Raw genomic sequence first — 27,363 nt, forward strand, 5'->3', positions numbered from 1 at the left:
TAAAACTCTAAATACTTCTAAAACGTTTTGATGACAAATGTTTCATTTTTGGATAAACTAATCATTTTCTTAAAGGTCCACAGGGTCAAGCATGTCAATATAAGAAAAAAGAATTTGAATGTATTATATTTTAATTTAAAAAAAAGTTTTTTTTTTTAAATATCATGTTAGTCTAAATTGTGTCTTTATTAATTTAATTATTTGTGAAACAGTGTGAAACTTACATTGCTACCATTTTAATTTATTTTCATTTTTAATTTAATTGACTTTAATTTAATTCAGCTGCAAATACTGTAAAACTTTTTGATGATGAAGGTTTTTTGGATGAACTAATCATTTTTCGAAAGGTCCACAGGGTCAACCTGAACACAAAAAAAAAAAATAGCTGAGAAAATACCCATAAATGGTTATGCATGACATCACATTTCTCAATCTTTAACAAAAAAGAATCAGGATATGAATGCTGCCAGATGGTTAATGGTCAGTTTGTTTTAATTGACGAAAGCACAGATGGCATTCAGGAGCCTGAGACACACCTGTGTACCTCCAAAGATGCTGAACATCAAATAATCTGCATCACAGACAGGATGTTCAAACCTCACACGCAATCATATACGTGAGCACTCCACATGTACAAAATTTTATTCATATAACAGATTTATGATCATATCCTACTTGAAAAATCAATAGGTCTAAATAAGACTCTAGTTATTTACACAAGACCATTAGTCTTCATCATTAGTCTTTATTAATCATGTACTGTATGTTTATTTAGCAGCTTTTAGTAGTGAATGTTATTTTTACTAATCCTCATCATACATGTACACAGAAACTGTAAATTATTCACACCCTGCTGTAAATATAATATTCATTAAACACATTTTATTAAACGTCTTATCAAACATAGTTTAGAGAGACAGAGGAACTGCCGCCCTCACACACACACACACACACACACACACACACATGCCACCACTGGACTTTTGTAATAGCAGGTTGACTTTTTTCACACACACCACAGAAAGCTGGCAGACCCTCCCTGCAGGGTGGGGAGAGAAAGGTGCATGAGAAATTATATAAAAGAGGGTATAAAAACAAATCCAACAGTACTGGAGCTCTACCTGTAGACCTTACTCATCTCCCATCATGGAGTGGAGAACAACTATAGTCTGCATACTGCTGCTGGCACTTATCGGCATCCAGGTTGATTCAAAGATGGGTAAGCGTTAACTTTCAGTCAAAAACCAATTTAATTTAAAACTTAACTATATTTTATTATTTTATTTTAAATACTCTAAAAGCTTTCGATGAAAAATATTACAATTTTGGGTGAATTATTTATTTTTCTAAAGGTCCACAGGGTCATAATATTTGTCTAAATCCTATCCATATAATCTTTTTTTAGTTTATAATACTCTAAAAACTTTCAATGATAAATATTTCATTTTTTTTTTAAATAAAAATTACTATCATAATATTTGTCTAAACCCTGTCCATATGAATTACATTTTTTTTTTTTACATTTAATTTAATCAAATTTTATAAATACCCTAAAAGCTTTTGATGATAAAAAAATAATTTTTGGATGAATTATTTATTTTTCTAAAGTTCCACAGGGTCAAGTATGCCCATGTTTGAATAAATATCCATAAATACATTTTATATTTTAATTTTATTTTATTTAAAAAAAAATTAAAATAGATTATTATTATTATTATTATTATTATTATTATTAGCATAATATTTGTCTAAACCCTGTCCATATGAATTTTATAATTTTATTTTACTCTTACTTTATTTTTTGAAAGGTTCACAGGGTTACGCATGTCCATATTTGAATAAATATATATAAATGCATTTTATTTATTTAAAAAAATTAATTATTATTATTATCATAATATTTGTCTAAACCCTGTCCATATGAATCTTTCATTTATTTTTATGTTATTTTATGTATTTTATTTTATTAAAAATTTTACAGTTAAAAAAATGTTTTTGCATAAGATTTTTCTAAACGTTGTCCATATGATTTTTTTTTAAGTTTGAAAAAATGGTTACTTTTTTTAAAATCAGCATCACATTGTCTAAATGTAATTTTTTTTCAGTAGGATTTAATATATATAATTTTATGTTCATCAGTTATTAAGTTTTAAAAATACATTCTAAACTGACACATTTATTTCTTTTTTTCATTATATGTTTTGTAAGGATTGTAACCTAGACCATCCCAATGATGGTGCTACAAAATTTATTAAAAATGAATTTATCTTGTCAAAGTGTGTGACGTTGTGGTCGGAAGCCGCATCCGTATCAGCAGCACTTGAAACATAAAAAACGGGAACTGACCAGCTGATGACGGTTGTGAAGATCAAAGTTTCATCACTTGAATCTGATGCTATCAGTGGCATTGATGACTTGCTTAAGAAGTTACTAAATATTTTCAGTTGTGAAAAAAGTGACAAAGTTAATTTACTTCCTTTCATGATGACTTGAAGTTCAACTTGCAGAATTCTGCAGATCCACCTTATAGTTTTGCCTCTTACAGAAATTTGTAATTCCTATTTATTAAATTATCTTTTAAATTTTTCTCAAAAATGTCTAAAATAAGTCAAACCTTTCTCCTTTTTTGCAGTCTATCCCAGCAACCATGTCAACAACATCTGTAGCATGTGGGGAAACTTCCACTTCAAGACATTCGATGGAGACGTCTATCAGTTCCCGGGCATGTGCGAGTATAACCTGGTATCTGACTGCCAAAGCCTCATTCGTCAGTTCTCAGTTCACGTGAAGAGAACAGAACACATCACTGGCCCAAAGATCAGCAGGGTGTCAGTTACCATCAATGACATTGGCATTGAGTTGACAGAGAAACAGGTCTTTGTCAATGGAGAAAAGTAAGTTTCTGTGAAACTGTTGCTTAATTGCTCTCACAGCTTTAAAATGTATTGTCAACCTTTCATTTGAATCTTTTCTCTTGTTCAGTGTGACGCTGCCTGTGCATATCGCAGGGATCCTTGTGGAAGAGAACTCAATTTACACCAAGCTCTATTCCAAAATGGGCATCACCGTCATGTGGAACAAAGAGGACGCCGTTATGGTGAGGTTATGACTCAGCATGAGCTCTAAATAAAAGTAACTACAGTTTTTCAAATCAGTCTGATTTAAGATTCACAAACCTAGAATACACTAAACTTGCTTAATTCCTTTCAAGATGGACAAAAGTTCAGCAAATAAGTCAGATATGCAATTAATGGATAGATTCAGTTCATCCAACCTGAGTCATTTATTAGTTCATCGGACTACATTGCTTGCGCTCTCTGTTTTTGATTCATTACAAAGAACCGACTCATGTGAGTCATTTGTTTGTGAATCGGAATACACTGCTTGCGCTGCATGTTTTTAATTCACTAAAATGAACCGACTCATATGAGTCATTTTGTTAGTGAATCGGACTACACTCTGCTTGCGCTCTGTTTTTGATTCACTAAAAAGAACTGACTCATATGAATAATTTGTTTGTGAATCGGACTACACTCTGCTTGCGCTCTGTTTTTGATTCACTAAAAAGAACTGACTCATATGAATCATTTGTTTGTGAGTCGGACTACACTCTGCTTGCGCTCTGTTTTTGATTCACTAAAAAGAACTGACTCATATGAATCATTTGTTTGTGAATTGAAATACACTGCTTGGGCAGCATATTTTAAATTCACTAAAATGAACCGACTCATATGAGTCATTTTGGTAGTGTATCGGACTGCACTCTGCTTGCGCTGTTTTTAATTTACTTAAAAGAACCGACTCATATGAATCATTTGTTAGTGAATTGGACTACAGACTGCTTGCGCTCTGTTTTTGATTAACTAAAATGAACCGACTCATATGAATCATTTGTTATTGAATTGGACTACAGACTGCTTGCGCTCTGTTTTTGATTAACTAAAATGAACCGACTCATATGAATCATTTGTTAGTGAATTGGACTACAGACTGCTTGCGCTCTGTTTTTGATTAACTAAAATGAACTGACTCATATGAATCATTTGTTAGTGAATTGGACTACAGACTGCTTGCGCTTTGTTTTTGATTAACTAAAATGAACTGACTCATATGATTCCTTTTGGTAGTGAATCGGACTACACTCTGCTTAAGTTGCGCTCTGTTTTTAATTTACTAAAAAGAACCGACTCATATGAGTCATTTGTTTGTGAATCAGACTACACTGCTTGCGCTGCATATTTTAAATTCATTAAAATGAACCGTCTCATATGAGTCATTTGTTTCATGAATTGGACTACAGTCTGCTTGCGCTCTGTTTTTAATTTACTTAAAAGAACCAAGTCATACGAATTATTTGTTATTGAATTGGACTACACTGCTTGCACTGCACATTTTAAATTTACTAAAATGAACCGACTCATATGATTCATTTTGGTAGTGAATCAGAATACACTGCTTGCGCTACACATATATTAGTAATTTTGTTAGTGAATTGGACTACACTCTGCTTGCGCTCTGTTTTTGATTCACTAAAAAGAACTGACTCATATGAATATTCTGTTAGTGAATAGGAATACACTTTTTGCGCTGCATGTTTTTAATTCACTAAAATGAACCGACTCATATGATTCATTTTGGTAGTGAATCAGAATACACTGCTTGCGCTACATATTTTAAATTCACTAAAAAGAAACGACTCATATGATTCATTTTGTTAGTGAATCTGAATACACTGTTTGCGCGGAATGTTTTTAATCCACTAAGTGAACCGACTCATATGAGTCATTTTGTTAGTGAATCGGACTACACTCTGCTAGCGCTCTGTTTTTGATTCACTAAAAAGAACTGACTCATATGAATCATTTGTTAGTAAATAGGAATACACTGTCTGCGCTCTGTTTTTGATTAACTAAAAAGAACCGACTCATATGAGTCATTTGTTAATGAATCGGAATACAGTGTTTGCGTTTTGTTTTTGATTCACTAAAAAGAACTGGCACGTATGAATAATTTGTTGGTAAATTGCAATGCACTGTTGTGCTGCATGTTTTTCATTCACTAAAAAGAACCGAATCATATGAAACATTTTCTCTAAAAAGATTTAGCTATTAAAAGTAAAAAAAAAATAATAATAATTGTGAATGCGCTGTATGTTTGTTTTCATTGTGCAGCCTGCCCGTGAAAACAACATGCTTTCTTTCCACGAATTCGCGTTTCGTGTTGTTTATTTTTCTTTCAATCAGTTTAGATCACAAACTAGCATTTGAAGCCTGGGTAAAACACGATTTATTTAGTTGTAATTAAAATCAACATCAACCTAACTATGAATCTCATTTGCTTTTTGGACTGGAGTGGAACTCTATACGATGATTGGGCAAGCGCTCAAATAGGCGGGACTTTACAGTAAATAGCCAATTAAAATTGCGAAATGCATGATTAACAGATACTTCAAATGCACGCTGGCGCTCCTGTTTTGTATACTCGGAGGTGGACAAATATTACAGGAACAGGTGTTTTCGCCACAGGAAACCAGTAACGTTATCAGACATTTCAAGGGAGTGACCAGTCTGTGAATGACTTAGCATATTGTGCAAGAAAAAATGCTATATAAGGCAATGCCCCGTTACACACTGAAATGTAGACTATCTGGTGTGATGAACATAATTGTTTCCAATAGTGCCCATTCAGTGTCATTGTTTATGGTTAGTGCCGCACTCTAAAAACATTCTATACTGACAAAAACCAGCACCATGTAAATGCCGTATATATAGTAATAATTTGGTACCATAGCATTATTACATTATTGCACCATGGTGAACACAAATTGTATCTAATCCATATTCCAGTGTTTTGCTTGCTTTGATCAAATAACATTAATACTTATATAAAGTCAAATGATCTAACAATGGCGTTTTGTGTGGTCTTTTGTTAGGTGGAACTAGACTCCAAACATTCCAATCAAACTTGTGGACTGTGTGGTGATTTCAATGGCGTTCCAGTTTATAATGAGTTCATTGAATCTGGTAAGTCACTTTCACAGCCTGAATTCTTACTTTTCTGTTTATAGTCACTATTATGAACTGTGTAAATGAGTATATGCCTCATGGATTCCTAATTTAATGAATCTCCAAGAGTTCTAAGAATATCCAAGATCAAGTGTTTGTCTTATTTATCACAGGACGGAAGGTTGGCTATGCTGAGTTTGGTAATATGCACAGAGTTCACAACCCAACACATGTCTGCGAAGATCCCTTTGAAAGCGACGATGAGCAAAATGTGGTGGACCAATGTGAAAAAATTGTAAGTTACAGAAGAAACTTGATAATTCCAAATGAAACTGTTGGCCACTCCAACATAAAATGAACGTTTAAGATGTTCCATGTTCTTTTCACAACAGCGGGCAGATTGTTCAGACCTTTTGAAGGATTTAAAGTGGTCGTCTTGTAACTGGGTTTTGAACCCTGAGCCGTATATCAAGGCTTGTACGAGTGATATTTGCATGCGTCAACCTGAAGATGAAGACAAAGACATCTCTGCTCTCTGTGCCACTTTGTCTGAATATTCACGTCAGTGCTCTCACGCCGGAGGAACTCCGCCGACCTGGAGAACAGCAAACTTCTGTGGTAAGAAAACTTGAACATTCTGGTGGAAATTACAAGATTCTTTTCTCTTGAGCTGTTCCCTTGTAATTTTTTCTTAATATGTCTTGTATTCCCATGCAGCTGTGACGTGCCCCTATAACATGGTCCATTCTGAAAGTGGCTCCCCCTGTATGGACACATGCTCACACAAAGACACAAACACACTGTGTGAGGAACACAGCATCGATGGCTGCTTCTGCCCACCAGGTCAGAACCACTATGTATATAATATAAACCAATATTTATTTATTCAAAAGTCTGGGGTCGGTAAAAATTTTATTCTGCAAAGATGCTTTAAAGGAGTAGTTTACCCAAAAATAAAAATTCTGTCATTAATTACTCACCATCATGTTCATCTTCGGAACACAGATTAGGATATTTTTGATTAAATCCGAGAGCTTTCTGACCCTGCATACATTCAAGGCCTAGAAGAGTAGTAAGGACATCATAACACCAGTCCATGTGACATCCTTAATTTTATGAAGCTGTGGGAATACTTTTTGTGCTCAAAGAAAACAAAAGCAACAGCTTTACTCACAAATTTCTTCTCTTCCATGTTTTTTTTAAAATACAAAACAGTTACAGTTTATATTGTAATAATGTTTCATAATATTACAGTTTTATTGTTGACGGTTGAGGTTGAAAGTTACATATAAATTGCAGAATCTTCAAAATGTTAATTATTTTACCAAAATAAGAGGAATCATACAAAATGCATGTTATTTTTTTATTTAGTACTGACCTGAATAAGATATTTCACATGAAAGATGTTTACATATAGTCCACAATGGACAATAATAATTGAATTTATAGAAAATTACCTTGTTCAAAAGTTTACATACACTTTTTTTTTTGTTTAGTGATAGTTGTTCATGAGTCTCTTGTTTGTCCTGAACAGTTAAACTGCCCGCTGTTCTTCTGAAAAATCCTTCAGGTCCCACAAATTCTTTGGTTTTCCGGCATTTTTGTGTATTTGAACCCTTTCCAACAACGACTATATGATTTTGTGTTCCATCTTTTCACACTGAGGACAGAAGGTTCAAACACTCACTGATGCTCCAGACGGAAAAACGATGCATAAAGAGCTGTGGGTGAAAACATTTTGAATTTGAAGATCAGGGTAAATTTGACTTATTTTGTCTTGGAAACATGTGAGTATCTTCTGTAGCTTCTGAAAGGGAAGTATTAAATGAAAAAAATAACACATCTTCATTCTGTTCAAAAGTTTTCACCCGCCGTCTCTTAATGCATGGTTTTTCCTTCTGGAGCATCAGTGAGCGTTTGAACCTTCTCTAATAGTTGCACATGCGTCCCTCAGTTGTCCTCAGTGTGAAAAGGTGAATCTCAAAATCATACAGTCATTGTTGGAAAGGGTTCAAAAACACAAAAATGCTGAAAAACCAAAGAATTTGTGGGACCTGAAAACATGTATGTAAACGTCCTTTATGTTAAATGTCTTATTCCGGTCAGTACTATATAGTACTGAAATAAAATTAAAAAAACGCCATGCAGTATGTATGATCCCTGTTATTCTGGTAAAATAATGAACATTTTGCAGATTCTGCAAGGTGTATGTAAACTTTTGACTTCAGCTTTATTTCTTAAGAACCATATAAAGTTGATATTGATGTATTGTGTCTTTGTTATAGGAACTGTGTTTGATGACATCTCAAACACGGGCTGCATCTCACCAGAAAAGTGTCAGTGCAAACATGACCGTGTCTACAACACAGGAGAGATTCTGCGCAAAGAAGAGGAAGAATGGTAACACATTTGACGCAGCTCTCCTCAAATTCCTATTATGGTTATGTATGGCGCAGTACCAGTGCATTCTGTGTCCTTTCATGTATTTTACCAGTCAAATATGCCAGACAACATGTTAGATTATGATGCCATTGGATGAATAGGAAACATGCCAATTTTATAAATATATAAAAACACAAGAACTGTGAAAGCTAATTGTTTTCTGTGTCTGTTTGTAATAATTTTGTGTAATTCAGTACATGTAAGGAGGGAAACTGGATCTGTACAAGTATTCCCAGCCCTGGCCTGTGCGCAGTAGAGGAAGGATCTCACTTCACCACCTTTGACGGGAAAGAATTCACTTTCCATGGAGACTGCAGCTATGTGCTTTCAAAAGTAAGTGTGTTATAGTTACTAATTGCTAAGATTTATGTTTGTATCTCTTAATAATTAAAACTTCTGTTTTTGTAGGACAGTAAGGAGTCCAAGTTCACCGTACTGGGTCAGATTGTTCCATGTTTTACTCATGAAACTGACACCTGTTTGAAGTCTGTTGTGGTTCTGTTCGACAACGACATGAAAAATGTGCGTACACCTCTATACCTCCACAATCTTGTATATTTGGGATTTTTGAGTAACTAATGAGATGCACATATTACAATACTGTTAAAAAAATTAAGGTCAGGAAGATTATGTTCACCAAAGTAGCATTTATTTTAATAAAAATACAGTAATATTGTTAAATATTATTACAATTTAAAGCATTTTTATTTTTACTTTACTATATTTCTTCTATATATTCTATATATTTCTTTCTTCTTCAGCCTCTGATTATCAAAGCTGACAGGACGGTACAACACAATGCAGAAGTTTCACTTCCTTACATGACAGGTGAGGAAGAACAAGCTCTCTATTTCTTTTCTGTGTTTTCAAGGCTATGAGCTAAAAAAAATATAGGAAGTGTTTTTCAAACTCTTTAACTCTTTTTCTCTCAGCTGATTTCACGGTGTTCATGCCCTCATCGTTTCACATCATGCTTCAGACCACCTTTGGGCTGCAGGTGCAGGTACAGCTGGTGCCTCTTATGCAGGTGTACATCACTGTGGACCAAAGCTTCCAGGGCAAGACTTGTGGTAAGACCTCTGTCTTAAAAAGCATAAAAAAAAATCTGAAGTATAAAGTGAATCCATCATGATAGCCAATGATGTGTGATTTGTGTGTTTCATGCAGGTATTTGTGGAAATTTTAACAAAGTGCTGTTAGATGATCTGAAGACCCCTCAGGGAGTGGTGGAGGGTACACCGGTTTCCTTCGCAAACGCCTGGAAGGCCCAGTCCAACTGTCCCGACCGTACTGAAAGAATGGACGAGCCCTGTTCCTACAGCAGTGACAGCGGTGAGAGACTGTTTGCTTCCAAAGTCAGTTTGGTGAAGTCAGGTTGGACATTCTTTAGGGGTTTAAGCGCATAGCGCTGAAACTCTGTTGTAATTGTTGAATTACAAATGGCCAATGATCGTCAAACTCCACATAAAACTAATCAGGCAGACCAAACCGTAAGTCGTAGAGATTTGAAACTTGGAGGAATGATAGTACTCACACCGCCGACAACGTCACCAAGGCTCGCCCCCAGCAGCCTGACGGGGGCGCTACAGCGATCAAAAGTACAAAATCGCTCATAACTCCTAAACCGTTGGTCACAGGCTCAAGTGTCTTATGTTGTTGGAATGCCTCAGATTCAAATGTTAGCATGGTGAAATTTACAGGTATTTTGGATTTTTTAAAAGACCTACATTTGTGCCCAATTGGAACCAAACCAGTGCAGGAAGATTGTCTGGAGAGTGATGAACTTTTGACTCACTGTCGCAAAGGGACGCCAAAACATCTGAAAGGGGCAGGTCCGCCTATAACTCCTGAACAGAATGAGATATTCCTGCCAAACTCAGAATACTTATGTAAAAGCTGAATCTTGAAGCTGAAAAAATATTGCAAAGCTTGGCCACTTGGTGGCGCTATAAGAGGGAAAAACCATAAAAATGGCTATAACTACACAACCATTTGTCCTATCAACATGAAAATCGCTGTCCACAGTCTTGATCCAAAGCGCCACAAGTGATCTAAGGACATTTGCGCATCTCAAAAAAAAAACAGATGAAATTTGAGCACCTATTAGACAAGGTTAACAGAGACTGATTGGAACAAAAATCTGTGGGACTGTTTGACTCACGACCCCAAAGATCTGTGAGAACTTTGAAAGGAATCAGCTCTGGGGGGAGATATCACAATTTTTCGCACATACATGTGATATTCGTATCATATAATAGAACTTCTCATTCCGGACAACTTTGCCTCTAGAACCACTATCAATGCTGTCAATCAAATCATTTGTTAAATGATTCAGATGATGGAAAAAAACATACTTTCATGCACTAGTCCTAGGTTTCTGGGGAAAAAAACGCTGTACAATTCTCAAAATAAATGTTGCAATTTACCCTTTGGGAAGTTATAACGGGGTCGTTTAGAAAAACAAGCATGCAAAGTTTTAAGGAGATCGGACCACAGCTGCCGCTCTTATAGTCATAAATGTTAAAAAACATAATATTTCTATGGTAAATAACTTTTTAGGTGGTAACAGGCTGGCTATATGCCATCTTTTTTCATCTGTGCTTAAATGCCTTAAAGCACTCGAACCATGATAATCGCTGCTTGCAGCTATATTTTATTTTGTGTTGTTGTATACATCTACAGAAGGGAGGTGCACAAATTAATTTTAGAGTAGTATAAAGACATACAGGTGTCCAAATTTTTCCAATACCGTTGCATTAACCAGTATTTCTACATAAAATTACTTGGTGCCCATGGTTTGATACTATACAGTATCTGTTCATTTATGCATTTTTTAAAAACTTTTTTTTGTTTTTTTACTTACCATATAAAATATTATATTTTGTCATGCTTTTAGAGCACTTTGCTGAGCACTGGTGTTCCAAGATGAAGGACAAGATGAGCATCTTTGCCGAATGTCACGCCACTGTCAATCCAGACAGCTACTACAAAGTATGAAACAGTAAACAGTAGCAGATTATAGAGAGACAAGTAGCATTTCCTTAACCTTTTGCAACAAAGTATTCATTTTATATTATTTATATTGTATTAAAGCATTTATAATTTTTTTTTAATTAGCTTAATGTTCAGATTTAGTTTGAGTTTTAGTAATTTTATGTGCTTTTGTACATAATTCGATTTACATTCAAATTGATGACAAATTAAATATAATTTATTCCAGCTTCCACAATATGTAGTGACATGTCTGTGTGCTTTTAGAGATGCAAATACTCCAGCTGTACCTGTGAGAAGAGTGAGGAATGTCTGTGCGCGGTGTTCTCCTCGTACACCCGGGCCTGTGCAGCTAAAGGAATAATCCTCCAGCGCTGGAGAGAAGTCGTGTGTGGTAAGATGGCTGAAAATGATTGATCCTAAAAGATACATGAGGGAAATTTTTCAGTGAACCAAATGTTAAAAGTCTTTTGAGGTTTTTGCACTAACAATGAACTGCATATAATTTTGTGAGGGACAGATGTTTACATCAAGGATTAAAAGTAAATATTTACCATAGAATATTTTCATAATTTAATTTTAGTACAGTGATAATAGAAGTCGATGCCAACTTCATGTCTTTATAATATGTGACCCTGGACCACGGAACTAGTCATAAGGATCACCATCATCTTATTCCAAATAAATAGGCTTTCCATTGATGTATGGTTTGTTAGGATAGGACAATATTTGGATGAGATACAACTATTTGAAAATCTGGTATCTGAGGGTGCAAAATCATCTAAATACTAATAAAATCACCTTTAAAGTTGTCCAAATGAAGTTCTTAGCGATACATATTACTAATCAAAAATTAAGTTTTGATATATTTACAGTAGGAAATTTACTAAATATCTTCATAGAACATGATCTTTATAATTTTGACCCATATAATGTATTTTTGGCTGTTTGGCATAGAAGAACCTTTTTGTCTAAATGGTTCCATAAAGAACCTTTCACAAAAGGTTCTTTGTGGCAGATAAGGTTCTTCAGATTATAAAAAGGTAAGAAAGAAATGGTTCTTTAACCCTTGCGCGACCTTATGGACATTTTTATCCATTTCAGTTTGGTTTTTGTTATAAGTGTGCTGTGTTAATGCCAACTGCATACATTTTGGCTCAGGCATTTATTGAAATTTTAATATTTCACCCTCATTTCCTTCAAAAAATCAATTTGACCCTCCGTACAAAAAATACTCACACTCAGGACCTTAAGGACAAAAATGTTCACACTGAAACCCATTAAAACTGCAATTTTTTTAACCCAGGGCCATTTGACTATAAAATGATGCAATATTTGCTAATAGGTGTTCATTTTATCAGCAAGGCTTCAAATTTGAAATTTGTACTATTTTTTACTAGATTGTGCCATTTTTTTTTCAAATTTGGCATATAAAAGAAATACTCGCTTTTTCGTGTTTTCTGCTTAGGCATATTATAGTCTATTATAGAGTCAATTGGAAAAATAATTCGGCTATAATTATGTGGATACGTTGGTAAGGATTTCAGAGTGTGATTTGCATGTGTTTACTGAAAATTTAAAGTGTGTAATTAGTTTGAAAGAAATGATATTGTACTGGCAATCAAAAGTCCCACTCCATGTATATGAGTCTCACCCTTGGCAGGGTCATAGGGCCATGTGAAAACTAGGAATGAGGTCAAAGAAGGTTAATGAGCTTTGAGGATTTTTCTTTTTCACCCAAACACACATCTTAATCCTCAATTGCACTTTTTCAGTTCTTTTTGTTTTTGTACAGAGATAAAAGGTGAGCTTAATTTTGATGTAGAAGTTCAGAAGCCCTTAAACACATTGTTTTTGTTTTCACCACAAGAAAATGCTGATTGTTTAGTCTGGTAGATTTTGTACAAAGTTTGAGTGTTCGCACAGCAAAACCTATACATATTTGGTGCTTGAGGGCTTGGTCATTTCATTGCTTGCAAGATGAAGAGATGTTACTCAGCAGAGGAAGCTCTGGAGCTAGTGTTGTACTGTATGTAAAGAAACCAGCCTTTAAAGCATTACAATTCTGAAAATGAATGAATGTTTGGTAATTATGAATAGAAGAGATGCTGATAAAAAAAAGTCAGTGAAAGTGGAAAAAAATATTGATATACAGTATAACATTTCTATGACACGGATATTTTGTCCATTTTGCACCTATGCGTAACTTTTTTTTTTGAACGCACAAGTGTTAAAGAACCATTGACTGAGTGGTTCTTTGTGGAACCAAAAATGGTTCTTCTATGGCATCGCTTGAAAAACCTTTTGAAGCACCTTTATGTTCTTACGACTGGAATTGTGGTTCAGGGTCACATATAATGATATAATACAAGTATGTAAAAATATATAGCTGCCTGTATATTTTAGAAAGGGCATCTTTTACAAGTGGGATTATCATATTTGGGTGGGTCAAAAAAAGCTTGAAATCCCTTATCTAATCTGGAAGATTAGAAGATTGCTTATTTAATTTGGTTTCATGCATCTTTACGACACAGTTCCCTTTCTGATCCCCACAGAGAAGTATACAGAGAATTGCCCAGTCTCGCAGAACTACTCGTATCAGCTGCAGAGCTGTCAGCGTACCTGTCTGTCTCTGGCCTCCGAGCGCCAAAGCTGCAGAGATGACTTTGTGCCCGTTGACGGATGTGCATGTCCAGACGGACTCTACCAGGATGAGAATGGACTGTGTGTACCTATGGAAAAATGTGCATGTTATCACAACGGACAGAAAATTAATCCTGGCAAGTCTGTCACCATTAGGGAAGAACACTGGTAGGTGAATGATAATAATTAATGTTAGTGCACTATATATATATATATATATATATATATATATATATATATATAAGAACTTTACCTATTATGAAATTATTAGACAGTTCTTATCTGTCATTATTTTTCTGTCCAGTGTTTGCACAAATGGAAAATTCCACTGTCATTCCTGGAAAGCCCGAATTCAAGGTATAAAAAAGTTTTAATTCACTGTAGCCTTTAAATATGGTGTCTGATATATAAAGTACATGTCTGTGTCTGATATCTTTTGCAGGATGTTCCTCTCCGAAGGTTTTCTTCAACTGCAGTACAGCATCCCCAGATGAACATGGATTGGAGTGTGCAAAGACTTGTTCACAACAGGATGTTGACTGTGTGAGTCTGTAGAGTCCAACATCTCTTCTCTCTTTTTCTTTCCCAAAGCCTGTCGCTTGATTTTGCTGATGGTGTTATCAGTGTGAATAACAGCATTTTGCTTGTACATAATGTTTTCTTCCCTTCTTTCCAGTTTTCACTGGACTGTCAGTCTGGCTGCCAGTGTCCTTTTGGTTCATTGGATGATGGCAGAGGACATTGTGTTAAACCAGATAACTGCCCGTGTAAACATGATGGACAGTTTTATGCACCAGGATCTGAAATAGCCAAGGACTGCAATAAATGGTCTGTGAAACTGTTGTCATTTTAGTTCCGTTAATATACTATTGTAGTTTTTATTCATATTTTGCATTCGTTTTTTATTTTTAGATTTTCGGTTTTTATTTTATGTTAAGGTATTATGTCATTTGAGTACTACTTTTTTATTGTTTTTATTCAGTTTTAGTTGTTTTTTTAGTACTTCAGGTTAAACTGTTCACATTATAAGTGTTGCAACTAGCTGCCTCTATATTTACAGCACTTGCAAACAGGGAAAATGGATGTGTACACTTAAAAAGTGTCCAGGCACGTGCACCATATACGGCAGTGGACATTATGTAACTTTTGATCAGCAAAGATTTGGCTTCAACGGAGACTGCAGTTATATTGCTGTTCAGGTATGTTTATTTGGTCAGAGGTTTTATTTAAATAAAATAACAAAGAAAGCTCTTCCTTCAGGAGGCAACAAGTCACATTCTTTTGTTCTGTAGGACAAGTGTGGAAATAGAACTGGCAGGTTTTATGTGATCACTGAGAATATGCCTTGTGGAACAACAGGAACCACATGTTCAAAGGCTGTCAGGATAATTTTGGGGGTAAGGCTGCAGGTGTAGGTTTCCTGCTATGCAGTTTTATGTTTATATTCAATACTATGTGATACATTCAGAGTAAATCTAATTTTTTCAAAGGGTCATGAAATACTAAAGAATGTTCAGCATGTTCACGTAATTGTTACGTATCTCTACAGAGGACTATGCTGCTGCTTTCTGATGGGACTGTAACAGCCACTGATACTGGAAGTGGTCAAAATTTCAAGTACACTGTGAAAATCATTGGGATTTACCTTGTCATTGATGCTACTATTGGACTGACAGTTTTGTGGGACCGCAAAACCACCGTCCGTGTTGTTCTGCAACCTCACTACATGGTGAGTTGAACTCATGAATAATGGTCTGCAATATTTTCATGTTTTGAACTGACACTTCCAACAGTCCCTGAATTTGATTTATTAGTAGTCCAATGTCTGAGCTTTGTTGTTGTTGTTTTTTGACAGAAAGGCGTTTGTGGCTTGTGTGGAAATTTCAATGAATATGGGATAGATGACTTTACCACTCAGGGAAATTTGCCAACTTCAGATATAATGGAATTTGTGAACAGCTGGAAAGCGTTAAGCACCTGCCCTGATGCGAAACCAGATTTTAACCCATGCATTGAGACTCCAAATCGTCTGACATGGGCAAAAATACAATGTAGCATCATAAAGTCGGTTACGTTCAAAGACTGCCATAGCAAGGTACAGTTGCAAAGCCTTTTAAGTCAATAAATGAAGTTCCTTATAATGTGGTATACAAGAATCCGACATATTTTTAAGGATGGAAATACACGTTTCCACAGGTGGATCCAAACCCATATTATGAGAACTGTGTGAGGGACTCATGCGCATGCGATGCAGGTGGAGACTGTGAGTGCTTCTGTACAGCTGTTGCAGCTTATGCGCAAGCCTGCAATGACGAAGGAGTTTGTGTCAACTGGAGATCACCTGAAATCTGCCGTAAGCATATTTAATTCTAGTGCACATCTTAAATCTGTAATCTTTGAATGTGGTTTTTATACAGATTCTGATTTTAAGTCATTGTGCTCTCACAAAAAAGGTAATATGAGTGAATTGGTTGCCTGCTTGAAGAGATGTCTTTCTTTCAACGGTGTAGTTCAGTTTTGTTGTATTTCATTTAGTTTGCTTTTACACATTCATACTTATGTTAATGTTTCCCTGTTAGCTGTGTACTGTGACTACTACAATAATCATGAAGATTGTCTCTGGCATTACCATCCTTGTCATACAACTTGCTACAAAACCTGTCTCAACCCTGATGGTATCTGCAATAACACGTTACCCCCCATGGAAGGTGAGTTGTCATCTGGTAGATGCTATCTTGCTTTTTTGAAGTATGCACATTGGATCATTCTGGAGTGATAAACTGGGATCAGAAATGGCTCAAGGAATTATTGGTGGTGTTTTTTGTTGTATTGTAAAAGCATTGTTTTTTTATTTCTGGAAACTAGTTAAGAAAGTTTTAAGAATTTAAACTCTATCTCTTACAATTCTCTTTCTTAAACATTTTCTTTTTCAAAAACAACTCCGCAATCTGCAGGGAAAGAAAATATGTGTACATCTGGGGCATGCTGCTGGGGCAGTCATGGCCTAATGGTAAGAGAGTTGGCTTGTAACCCAAAGGTTGCCGGTTCGATTCCCACACTGGCAACCAACTGCCCACTGCTCCAGCATGTTCACCGTGTATGTGTTTGTTCACATCTCACTGCTGTGTGTGCACTTGGATTCTTGAGGATGGATCACCATACTTACCAATACGTTTTCACTTCATTAAGCATTTATTCCTGCATAAAAACACATTACAGGCCAGCTTAACATTGCAATGTATTGAGTCACTTTTGGAGGATCAAAGCACCATAAGTAGCCAGCTGTGTACTGACATATATGTTTTTTGAGTTTTACTATAGAGGTTTTTCTATAGAAAAACCATTAACCAAAAGGCACTGAAGACTTGATGCACTGGTAGACATCTTATTGTTAAACAGATACAGACAGACAGACAGACGGTTGAGCACGGAATATAAATGTGAGGTCCAAGTTTTAAATTAAGCTATGGTAACAAGTTTCCTTAATAGCTTGACATATATGGCATTTTTATGGATTAGGGTAGTTCAGTAGTTGGTAGCATAAGCAGTGTTAAAGAGAAATTTAATTTTTTTCATGGTCATAATTTTCAGTACAGTACGTATGTATTCATTTGTTTATTTATTTACTGCAGGATGTTATCCAAAATGTCCAGATGATAAGCCTTTTTTTGATGAGAATAATCAGACCTGTGTGCCGGATTGTCCACCACCACCTAGCACAACTGCTACAACAACAACAGAATTTACCACATCACCTACCCCTATACCAACAACCACCACAAAGCCGCCTACAACAACATCAACTCCAGAACCTCCCACATCAACTACCCCTATACCAACAACCACCACAAAGCCGCCTACAACAACATCAACCACAGAACCTCCCACATCAACTACCCCTATACCAACAACCACCACAAAGCCGCCTACAACGACGTCAACACCAGAACCTCCCACATCAACTACCACTGTACCAACAACCACCACAAAGCCGCCTACAACAACATCAACTCCAGAACCTCCCACATCAACTACCACTGTACCAACAACCACCACAAAGCCGCCTACAACAACATCAACACCAGAACCTCCCACATCAACTACCCCTATACCAACAACCACCACAAAGCCGCCTACAACGACGTCAACACCAGAACCTCCCACATCAACTACCACTGTACCAACAACCACCACAAAGCCGCCTACAACAACATCAACTCCAGAACCTCCCACATCAACTACCACTGTACCAACAACCACCACAAAGCCGCCTACAACAACATCAACACCAGAACCTCCCACATCAACTACCCCTATACCAACAACCACCACAAAGCCGCCTACAACAACATCAACACCAGAACCTCCCACATCAACTACCACTGTACCAACAACCACCACAAAGCCGCCTACAACAACATCAACACCAGAACCTCCCACATCAACTACCCCTATACTGACAACTACCACAAAGCCGCCTACAACAACATCCACACCACAGCCTCCCACATCAACTGCCACCACAAAGCCGCCTACAACAACGTCAACACCACCACCTCCCTGTGATTGTGGGGAGTGGTCTGACTGGATTAATGTATATAATCCTTCATCAGGAAAAGATAATGACTTAGAGACCTATGAAAACATTAGAAAACATGGAATAAAAATTTGTGAACAGCCAGAAAAAATTGAATGTAGGGGTGTGGCCGCACCTAACAAGACCTTTGAAGAGTATATTCAATTGACAAAACAAGTTGCCCAGTGCAATCTTTCAAATGGATTGGAGTGTTGGAAATCGCAACAAACTTCCCGTCCCTATAAATGTTTCGATTATGAAATACGGGTTTATTGCTGTTACCCTTGTTCATCAACAACAACATTTACTACATTATCTACCCCTACACCAACAACTACCATGGAGCCTACTACAACAACAACAAAACCTCCCACATCAACTACCCCTGTACCAACAACCACCACAAAGCCACCTACAACATCAACCCCAGAACCTCCCACATCAACTACCCCTGTACCAACAACCACCACAAAGCCGCCTACAACAACATCAACCCCAGAACCTCCCACATCAACTACCCCTATACCAACAACCACCACAAAGCCGCCTACAACATCAACCCCAGAACCTCCCACATCAACTACCCCTGTACCAACAACCACCACAAAGCCGCCTACAACAACATCAACACCAGAACCTCCCACACCAACTACCCCTGTACCAACAACCACCACAAAGCCGCCTACAACAACATCAACCACAGAACCTCCCACATCAACTACCCCTATACCGACAACCACCACAAAGCCGCCTACAACGACGTCAACACCAGAACCTCCCACATCAACTACCACTGTACCAACAACCACCACAAAGCTGCCTACAACAACATCAACACCAGAACCTCCCACATCAACTACCCCTATACCAACAACCACCACAAAGCCACCTACAACAACATCAACCCCAGAACCTCCCACATCAACTACCCCTGTACCAACAACCACCACCACAAAGCCGCCTACAACAACGTCAACACCAGAACCTCCCACATCAACTACCCCTGTACCAACAACCACCACAAAGCCGCCTACAACAACATCAACTCCAGAACCTCCCACATCAACTACCCCTATACCAACAACCACCACAAAGCCGCCTACAACATCAACTCCAGAACCTCCCACATCAACTACCCCTATACCAACAACCACCACAAAGCCACCTACAACAACATCAACCCCAGAACCTCCCACATCAACTACCCCTATACCAACAACCACCACAAAGCCGCCTACAATGACGTCAACACCAGAACCTCCCACATCAACTACCACTGTACCAACAACCACCACAAAGCCACCTACAACAACATCAACCCCAGAACCTCCCACATCAACTACCCCTATACCAACAACCACCACAAAGCCGCCTACAACGACGTCAACACCAGAACCTCCCACATCAACTACCCCTATACCAACAACCACCACAAAGCCGCCTACAACAACATCAACTCCAGAACCTCCCACATCAACTACCCCTATAACAACAACCACCACAAAGCCGCCTACAACAACATCAACACCAGAACCTCCCACATCAACTACCCCTATACCAACAACCACCACAAAGCCGCCTACAACATCAACTCCAGAACCTCCCACATCAACTACCCCTATACCAACAACCACCACAAAGCCGCCTACAACAACATCAACCCCAGAACCTCCCACATCAACTACCCCTGTACCAACAACCACCACAAAGCCGCCTACAACACCATCAACACCAGAACCTCCCACATCAACTACCCCTGTACCAACAACCACCACAAAGCCACCTACAACAACATCAACCCCAGAAACTCCCACATCAACTACCCCTGTACCAACAACCACCACAAAGCCGCCTACAACAACATCAACACCAGAACCTCCCACATCAACTACCCCTGTACCAACAACCACCACAAAGCCGCCTACAACAACATCAACTCCAGAACCTCCCACATCAACTACCCCTATACCAACAACCACCACAAAGCCGCCTACAACAACATCAACTCCAGAACCTCCCACATCAACTACCCCTATACCAACAACCACCACAAAGCCACCTACAACAACATCAACCCCAGAACCTCCCACATCAACTACCCCTGTACCAACAACCACCACCACAAAGCCGCCTACAACAACATCAACACCAGAACCTCCCACATCAACTACCCCTGTACCAACAACCACCACAAAGCCGCCTACAACAACATCAACTCCAGAACCTCCCACATCAACTACCCCTATACCAACAACCACCACAAAGCCGCCTACAACATCAACTCCAGAACCTCCCACATCAACTACCCCTATACCAACAACCACCACAAAGCCGCCTACAACAACATCAACCCCAGAACCTCCCACATCAACTACCCCTATACCAACAACCACCACAAAGCCGCCTACAACGACGTCAACACCAGAACCTCCCACATCAACTACCACTGTACCAACAACCACCACAAAGCCACCTACAACAACATCAACCCCAGAACCTCCCACATCAACTACCCCTATACCAACAACCACCACAAAGCCGCCTACAACGACGTCAACACCAGAACCTCCCACATCAACTACCCCTATACCAACAACCACCACAAAGCCGCCTACAACAACATCAACTCCAGAACCTCCCACATCAACTACCCCTATACCAACAACCACCACAAAGCCGCCTACAACAACATCAACACCAGAACCTCCCACATCAACTACCCCTATACCAACAACCACCACAACGACGTCAACACCAGAACCTCCCACATCAACTACCACTGTACCAACAACCACCACAAAGCCGCCTACAACAACATCAACCCCAGAACCTCCCACATCAACTACCCCTGTACCAACAACCACCACAAAGCCGCCTACAACACCATCAACACCAGAACCTCCCACATCAACTACCACTGTACCAACAACCACCACAAAGCCACCTACAACAACATCAACCCCAGAACCTCCCACATCAACTACCCCTGTACCAACAACCACCACAAAGCCGCCTACAACAACATCAACACCAGAACCTCCCACATCAACTACCCCTGTACCAACAACCACCACAAAGCCGCCTACAACGACGTCAACACCAGAACCTCCCACATCAACTACCACTGTACCAACAACCACCACAAAGCCACCTACAACAACATCAACCCCAGAACCTCCCACATCAACTACCCCTATACCAACAACCACCACAAAGCCACCTACAACAACATCAACCCCAGAACCTCCCACATCAACTACCCCTGTACCAACAACCACCACAAAGCCGCCTACAACGACGTCAACACCAGAACCTCCCACATCAACTACCACTGTACCAACAACCACCACAAAGCCGCCTACAACAACATCAACACCAGAACCTCCCACATCAACTACCCCTATACCAACAACCACCACAAAGCCGCCTACAACAACATCCACACCACAGCCTCCCACATCAACTACCCCTATACCAACAACCACCACAAAGCCGCCTACAACATCAACACCAGAACCTCCCACATCAACTACCCCTATGCCAACAACCACCACAAAGCCACCTACAACAACATCAACCCCAGAACCTCCCACATCAACTACTCCTGTACCAACAACCACCACAAAGCCGCCTACAACACCATTAACACCAGAACCTCCCACATCAACTACCACTGTACCAACAACCACCACAAAGCCGCCTACAACAACATCAACACCAGAACCTCCCACATCAACTACCCCTATACCAACAACCACCACAAAGCCGCCTACAACATCAACACCAGAACCTCCCACATCAACTACCCCTATACCAACAACCACCACAAAGTCGCCTACAACATCAACACCAGAACCTCCCACATCAACTACCCCTATGCCAACAACCACCACAAAGCCACCTACAACATCAACACCAGAAACTCCCACATCAACTACCCCTATACCGACAACCACCACAAAGCCGCCTACAACAACATCAACCCCAGAACCTCCCACATCAACTACCCCTGTACCGACAACCACCACAAAGCCACCTACAACAACATCAACACCAGAACCTCCCACATCAACTACCCCTATACCAACAACCACCACAAAGCCGCCTACACCATCAACACCAGAACCTCCCACATCAACTACCCCTATACCAACAACCACCACAAAGCCGCCTACAACATCAACACCAGAACCTCCCACATCAACTACCCCTATGCCAACAACCACCACAAAGCCACCTACAACATCAACACCAGAAACTCCCACATCAACTACCCCTATACCGACAACCACCACAAAGCCGCCTACAACAACATCAACCCCAGAACCTCCCACATCAACTACCCCTGTACCGACAACCACCACAAAGCCACCTACAACAACATCAACACCAGAACCTCCCACATCAACTACCCCTATGCCAACAACCACCACAAAGCCACCTACAACAACATCAACCCCAGAACCTCCCACATCAACTACCCCTGTACCAACAACCACCACAAAGCCACCTACAACAACATCAACACCAGAACCTCCCACATCAACTACCCCTGTACCGACAACCACCACAAAGCCACGTACAACAACATCAACATCAGAACCTCCCACATCAACTACCCCTGTACCGACAACCACCACAAAGCCACCTACAACAACATCAACACCAGAACCTCCCACATCAACTACCCCTGTACCGACAACCACCACAAAGCCACCTACAACAACATCAACACGAGAAACTCCCACATCAACTACCCCTACACTGCCAACCACCACAAAGCCTATTACAACAACAGAATCAACCACATCACCTACCACAAAGCCTACTACAACAACAAAATCAACCACATCACCTACCACCATACCAACAACTACCACAAAGCCTACTACAACACCAGGACCTACCACATTATCTACCCCTAAATCATCAACTACCACAAAGTCTACTACAACAACAGAATCAACTACATCACCTACCACAAAGCCTACTACAACACCAGGACCTACCACATTATCTACACCTAAATCATCAACTACCACAAACCCTACTACAACAACAGAATCAACAACATCACCTACCACAAAGCCTACTACAACACCAGGACCTACCACATTATCTACCCCTAAATCATCAACTACCACAAAGTCTACTACAACAACAGAATCGACCACATCACCTACCACCATACCAACTACTACCACAAAGCCTACTACAACGACTGAAAAGTTAAATCCTTCTACTGACGAATTAAAAACAACATCACAACGACAAGAAGTTATTACAACAGAATTAACCACATCATCTACCCCAACACAAACAGTTACCACAAAGCCTACTGCAACAACATTGGGAACACCAGAACCTACCACATCATCTACCCCTACACCGACAACTACTATAAAACCCACTACAACAACAGAATCAACCACATCACCTACCACAAAGCCGACTACAACAACAAAATCAACGACACCACCTACCACCATACCAACAACTACCACAAAGCCTACTACAACACAAGGACCTACCACATTATCTACACCACCAACCACAACAAAGCCTACTACAACAACAACAGAATCAACTACATCACCTACCACAGAACCTACTACAACACCAGGACCTACCATATCATCTACCCCTAAGTCAACAACTACCACAAATCCTACTACAACAACAGAATCAACCACATCACATACCACAAAACCTACTACAACACCAGGACCTACCACATTATCTACCCCTAAATCATCAACTACCACAAAGCCTACTACAACAACAGAATCAACCACATCACCTACCACAAAGCCAACTACAACAACAAAATCAACCACACCACCTACCACCATACCAACAACTACCACAACGCCTACTACAACACAAGGACCTACCACGTCATCTACACCACCAACCACAACAAAGCCTACTACAACAACAGAATCAACTACACCACCAACCACAACAAAGCCTACTACAACAACAGAATCAACTACACCACCAACCACAACAAAGCCTACTACAACAACAGAATCAACTACATCACCTACCACAAAGCCTACTACAACACCAGGACCTTCCACATCATCTACCCCTACACCGCCAACCACCACGAAGCCTACTACAACAACAGAATCAACTACATCACCTACCACAAAGTCTACTACAACAACAAAATCAACCACACCACCTACCACCATACCAACAACTACCACAAAGCCTACTACAACACAAGGACCTACCACATCATCTACACCACCAACCACAACAAAGCCTACTACAACAACAACAGAATCAACTACATCACCTACCACTAAGCCTACTACAACACCAGGACCTACCACATCATCTTCCCCCACACCACCAACCACCACAAAGCCTACTACAACAACAGAATCAACTACATCACCTACCACAAAGCCTACTACAACACAAGGACCTACCACATCATCTACACCACCAACCACAACAAAGCCTACTACAATAACAACAACAGAATCAACTACATCACCAACCACAAAGCCTACTACAACACCAGGACCTACCACATTATCTACCCCTACACTGCCAACCACCACGAAGTCTACTACAACAACAGAATCAACTACATCACCTACCACAAAGTCTACTACAACAACAAAATCAACCACACCACCTACCACCATACCAACAACTACCACAAAGCCTACTACAACACAAGGACCTACCACATCATCTACACCACCAACCACAACAAAGCCTACTACAACAACAACAACAACAACAGAATCAACTACATCACCTACCACTAAGCCTACTACAACACCAGGACCTACCACATCATCTTCCCCCACACCACCAACCACCACAAAGCCTACTACAACAACAGAATCAACTACATCACCTACCACAAAGCCTACTACAACACAAGGACCTACCACATCATCTACACCACCAACCACAACAAAGCCTACTACAATAACAACAACAGAATCAACTACATCACCAACCACAAAGCCTACTACAACACCAGGACCTACCACATTATCTACCCCTACACTGCCAACCACCACGAAGTCTACTACAACAACAGAATCAACCACATCACCTACCACAAAGCCTACTACAACAACAAAATCAACCACAACGCCTACCACCATACCAACAACTACCACAAAGCCTACTACAACAGAAGCAACCACATCACCCACCCCTATTCCAACAACTACCACAAAGCCTACCACAACACCAAAACCTACCACATCATCTACCACTATACTAACAACTACAACAACACCTACTACAACAAAATCAACCATATCGCCTACTCCTATACTAACAACGACAACAAAGTTTTCTACAACACCAACACCTACTTCTACTCCATCTAGTCCTACACCAACTCCACCTTACGAATGTCCTGCATGGGACAAAAACGTACAGTATAATATACTTACTCTTTATTTTTTACTAAATAAGTGTTGGAATTCTTTCTACATGATGAATGTACATTTAAGCCTATCCATTGTGCCATTTAAATAGTCCAAGAAATCAATATAGTCTACATTGCAATTTTGAATGCACTAGTCTTTCTAATTTTGTCTCATTTTTCATTATCACCAGACCAACGAGACCTTCATCATATGTGACTGCATCATGGCAAGGTGCATAAAAGACAATATCATTGAAATTGTGCCATTTGAATGCCCTCCCGTGCAGAACATCACTTGTGAAAATGGCAAAAAACCAGTGCTTGTCAAAGATGAGAATGGCTGCTGCCCATATTATGCATGTGACTGTGAGTGTTTTTTGCAATCTTTACATTTAATGGGGTCATGAACTGTATTTTTTGTATTATTTTATTATGTTATCTGAGGTCCACATAAAATGTTAGCAAGATTTTTACATCAACATCATAATTTAGAAGTAATAGGCTATTTTTTTACTCTGTTTTCGACAGAGCAGTCTGTTTTTATAGGCAGGCACATTCAAAATTCGGTAGTAAACACCCACTGCTGTGATTGGTTACCAGTTTCACATATTAAAATAATAAGTAAATGCTACTGTTGCATACTCTGAAAATCACATGGGTCAATTAGGGTTAAAAAATTTTCAATTCCTGTTTGATTCTCTCTAGTGTTTCCTCTACTACTACTACTGCTACTATCATATTGTATTGAGTATAAGTTTTTTTTTTTTTCTAGAAAATATCCCAAGCCATTCAATTGTTCAAAATATACAGTATATGTCATGTTTGTTTAGTAACACAAAACAAATACTGTAATACAAACAAAGGAGTTGGTTCATACAGAATTTTAATAAACACAAGAAACAAAACAACACACTACACGTTCCTATAAATGAACAAAAGAAACTCAGGGCTTAAATACATTGACTAGATAATTAAAGGAGAAGTTTACTTCCAGAATTAAAAAAAATCCTGATACTTTACTCATCCCCAATATGTTCATGTCTTTCTTTCTTCAGTCAGAAGAAATTGAGATTTCTGAGGAAAACATTCCAGGAATGTTGTCCATTTAATGGACTTCAGTGGTGGCCAATGGGTTGAAGGTCTAAATTGCAGTTTCAGTGCAGCTTCAAAGGGCTCTACACAATCCCAGCCGAGGAATAAGGGTCTTATCTAGTGAAATGATCACCCATTTTCTTATGTTATGTTTTCTTATGCCCGACATCGTTGTTTTACCTTTTTTTGTAAAGAGCAATTGA

At 38.9% G+C, this 27,363-nt stretch overlaps 1 protein-coding gene across 1 annotated transcript in view; it reads left to right on the forward strand.

Moving 5' to 3' along the window:
- Nucleotides 1-1,146: 1,146 nt before the first annotated feature.
- LOC141301323 (uncharacterized) overlaps nt 1,147-27,363 on the forward strand; it is a 33,145-nt gene continuing 6,928 nt past the window's right edge. Inside the window, exons 1-30 of the mRNA XM_073831570.1 lie at nt 1,147-1,219; nt 2,633-2,894; nt 2,983-3,097; nt 5,933-6,023; nt 6,179-6,300; nt 6,398-6,623; nt 6,723-6,848; nt 8,291-8,405; nt 8,642-8,780; nt 8,856-8,969; nt 9,209-9,275; nt 9,380-9,517; nt 9,615-9,779; nt 11,344-11,438; nt 11,706-11,832; nt 13,994-14,249; nt 14,386-14,438; nt 14,524-14,624; nt 14,758-14,909; nt 15,142-15,280; nt 15,374-15,478; nt 15,631-15,814; nt 15,941-16,176; nt 16,278-16,434; nt 17,714-17,770; nt 17,866-18,643; nt 18,780-18,868; nt 19,003-23,540; nt 23,602-26,073; nt 26,260-26,434. Coding sequence (XP_073687671.1) covers nt 1,147-1,219; nt 2,633-2,894; nt 2,983-3,097; nt 5,933-6,023; nt 6,179-6,300; nt 6,398-6,623; nt 6,723-6,848; nt 8,291-8,405; nt 8,642-8,780; nt 8,856-8,969; nt 9,209-9,275; nt 9,380-9,517; nt 9,615-9,779; nt 11,344-11,438; nt 11,706-11,832; nt 13,994-14,249; nt 14,386-14,438; nt 14,524-14,624; nt 14,758-14,909; nt 15,142-15,280; nt 15,374-15,478; nt 15,631-15,814; nt 15,941-16,176; nt 16,278-16,434; nt 17,714-17,770; nt 17,866-18,643; nt 18,780-18,868; nt 19,003-23,540; nt 23,602-26,073; nt 26,260-26,434 — 11,467 coding nt within the window. The remainder of the gene's footprint in view (nt 1,220-2,632; nt 2,895-2,982; nt 3,098-5,932; nt 6,024-6,178; nt 6,301-6,397; nt 6,624-6,722; nt 6,849-8,290; nt 8,406-8,641; nt 8,781-8,855; nt 8,970-9,208; nt 9,276-9,379; nt 9,518-9,614; nt 9,780-11,343; nt 11,439-11,705; nt 11,833-13,993; nt 14,250-14,385; nt 14,439-14,523; nt 14,625-14,757; nt 14,910-15,141; nt 15,281-15,373; nt 15,479-15,630; nt 15,815-15,940; nt 16,177-16,277; nt 16,435-17,713; nt 17,771-17,865; nt 18,644-18,779; nt 18,869-19,002; nt 23,541-23,601; nt 26,074-26,259; nt 26,435-27,363) is intronic.

This window comes from Garra rufa, chromosome 25, assembly GCF_049309525.1.
Source record: "Garra rufa chromosome 25, GarRuf1.0, whole genome shotgun sequence".
Taxonomy (NCBI): domain Eukaryota; kingdom Metazoa; phylum Chordata; class Actinopteri; order Cypriniformes; family Cyprinidae; genus Garra; species Garra rufa.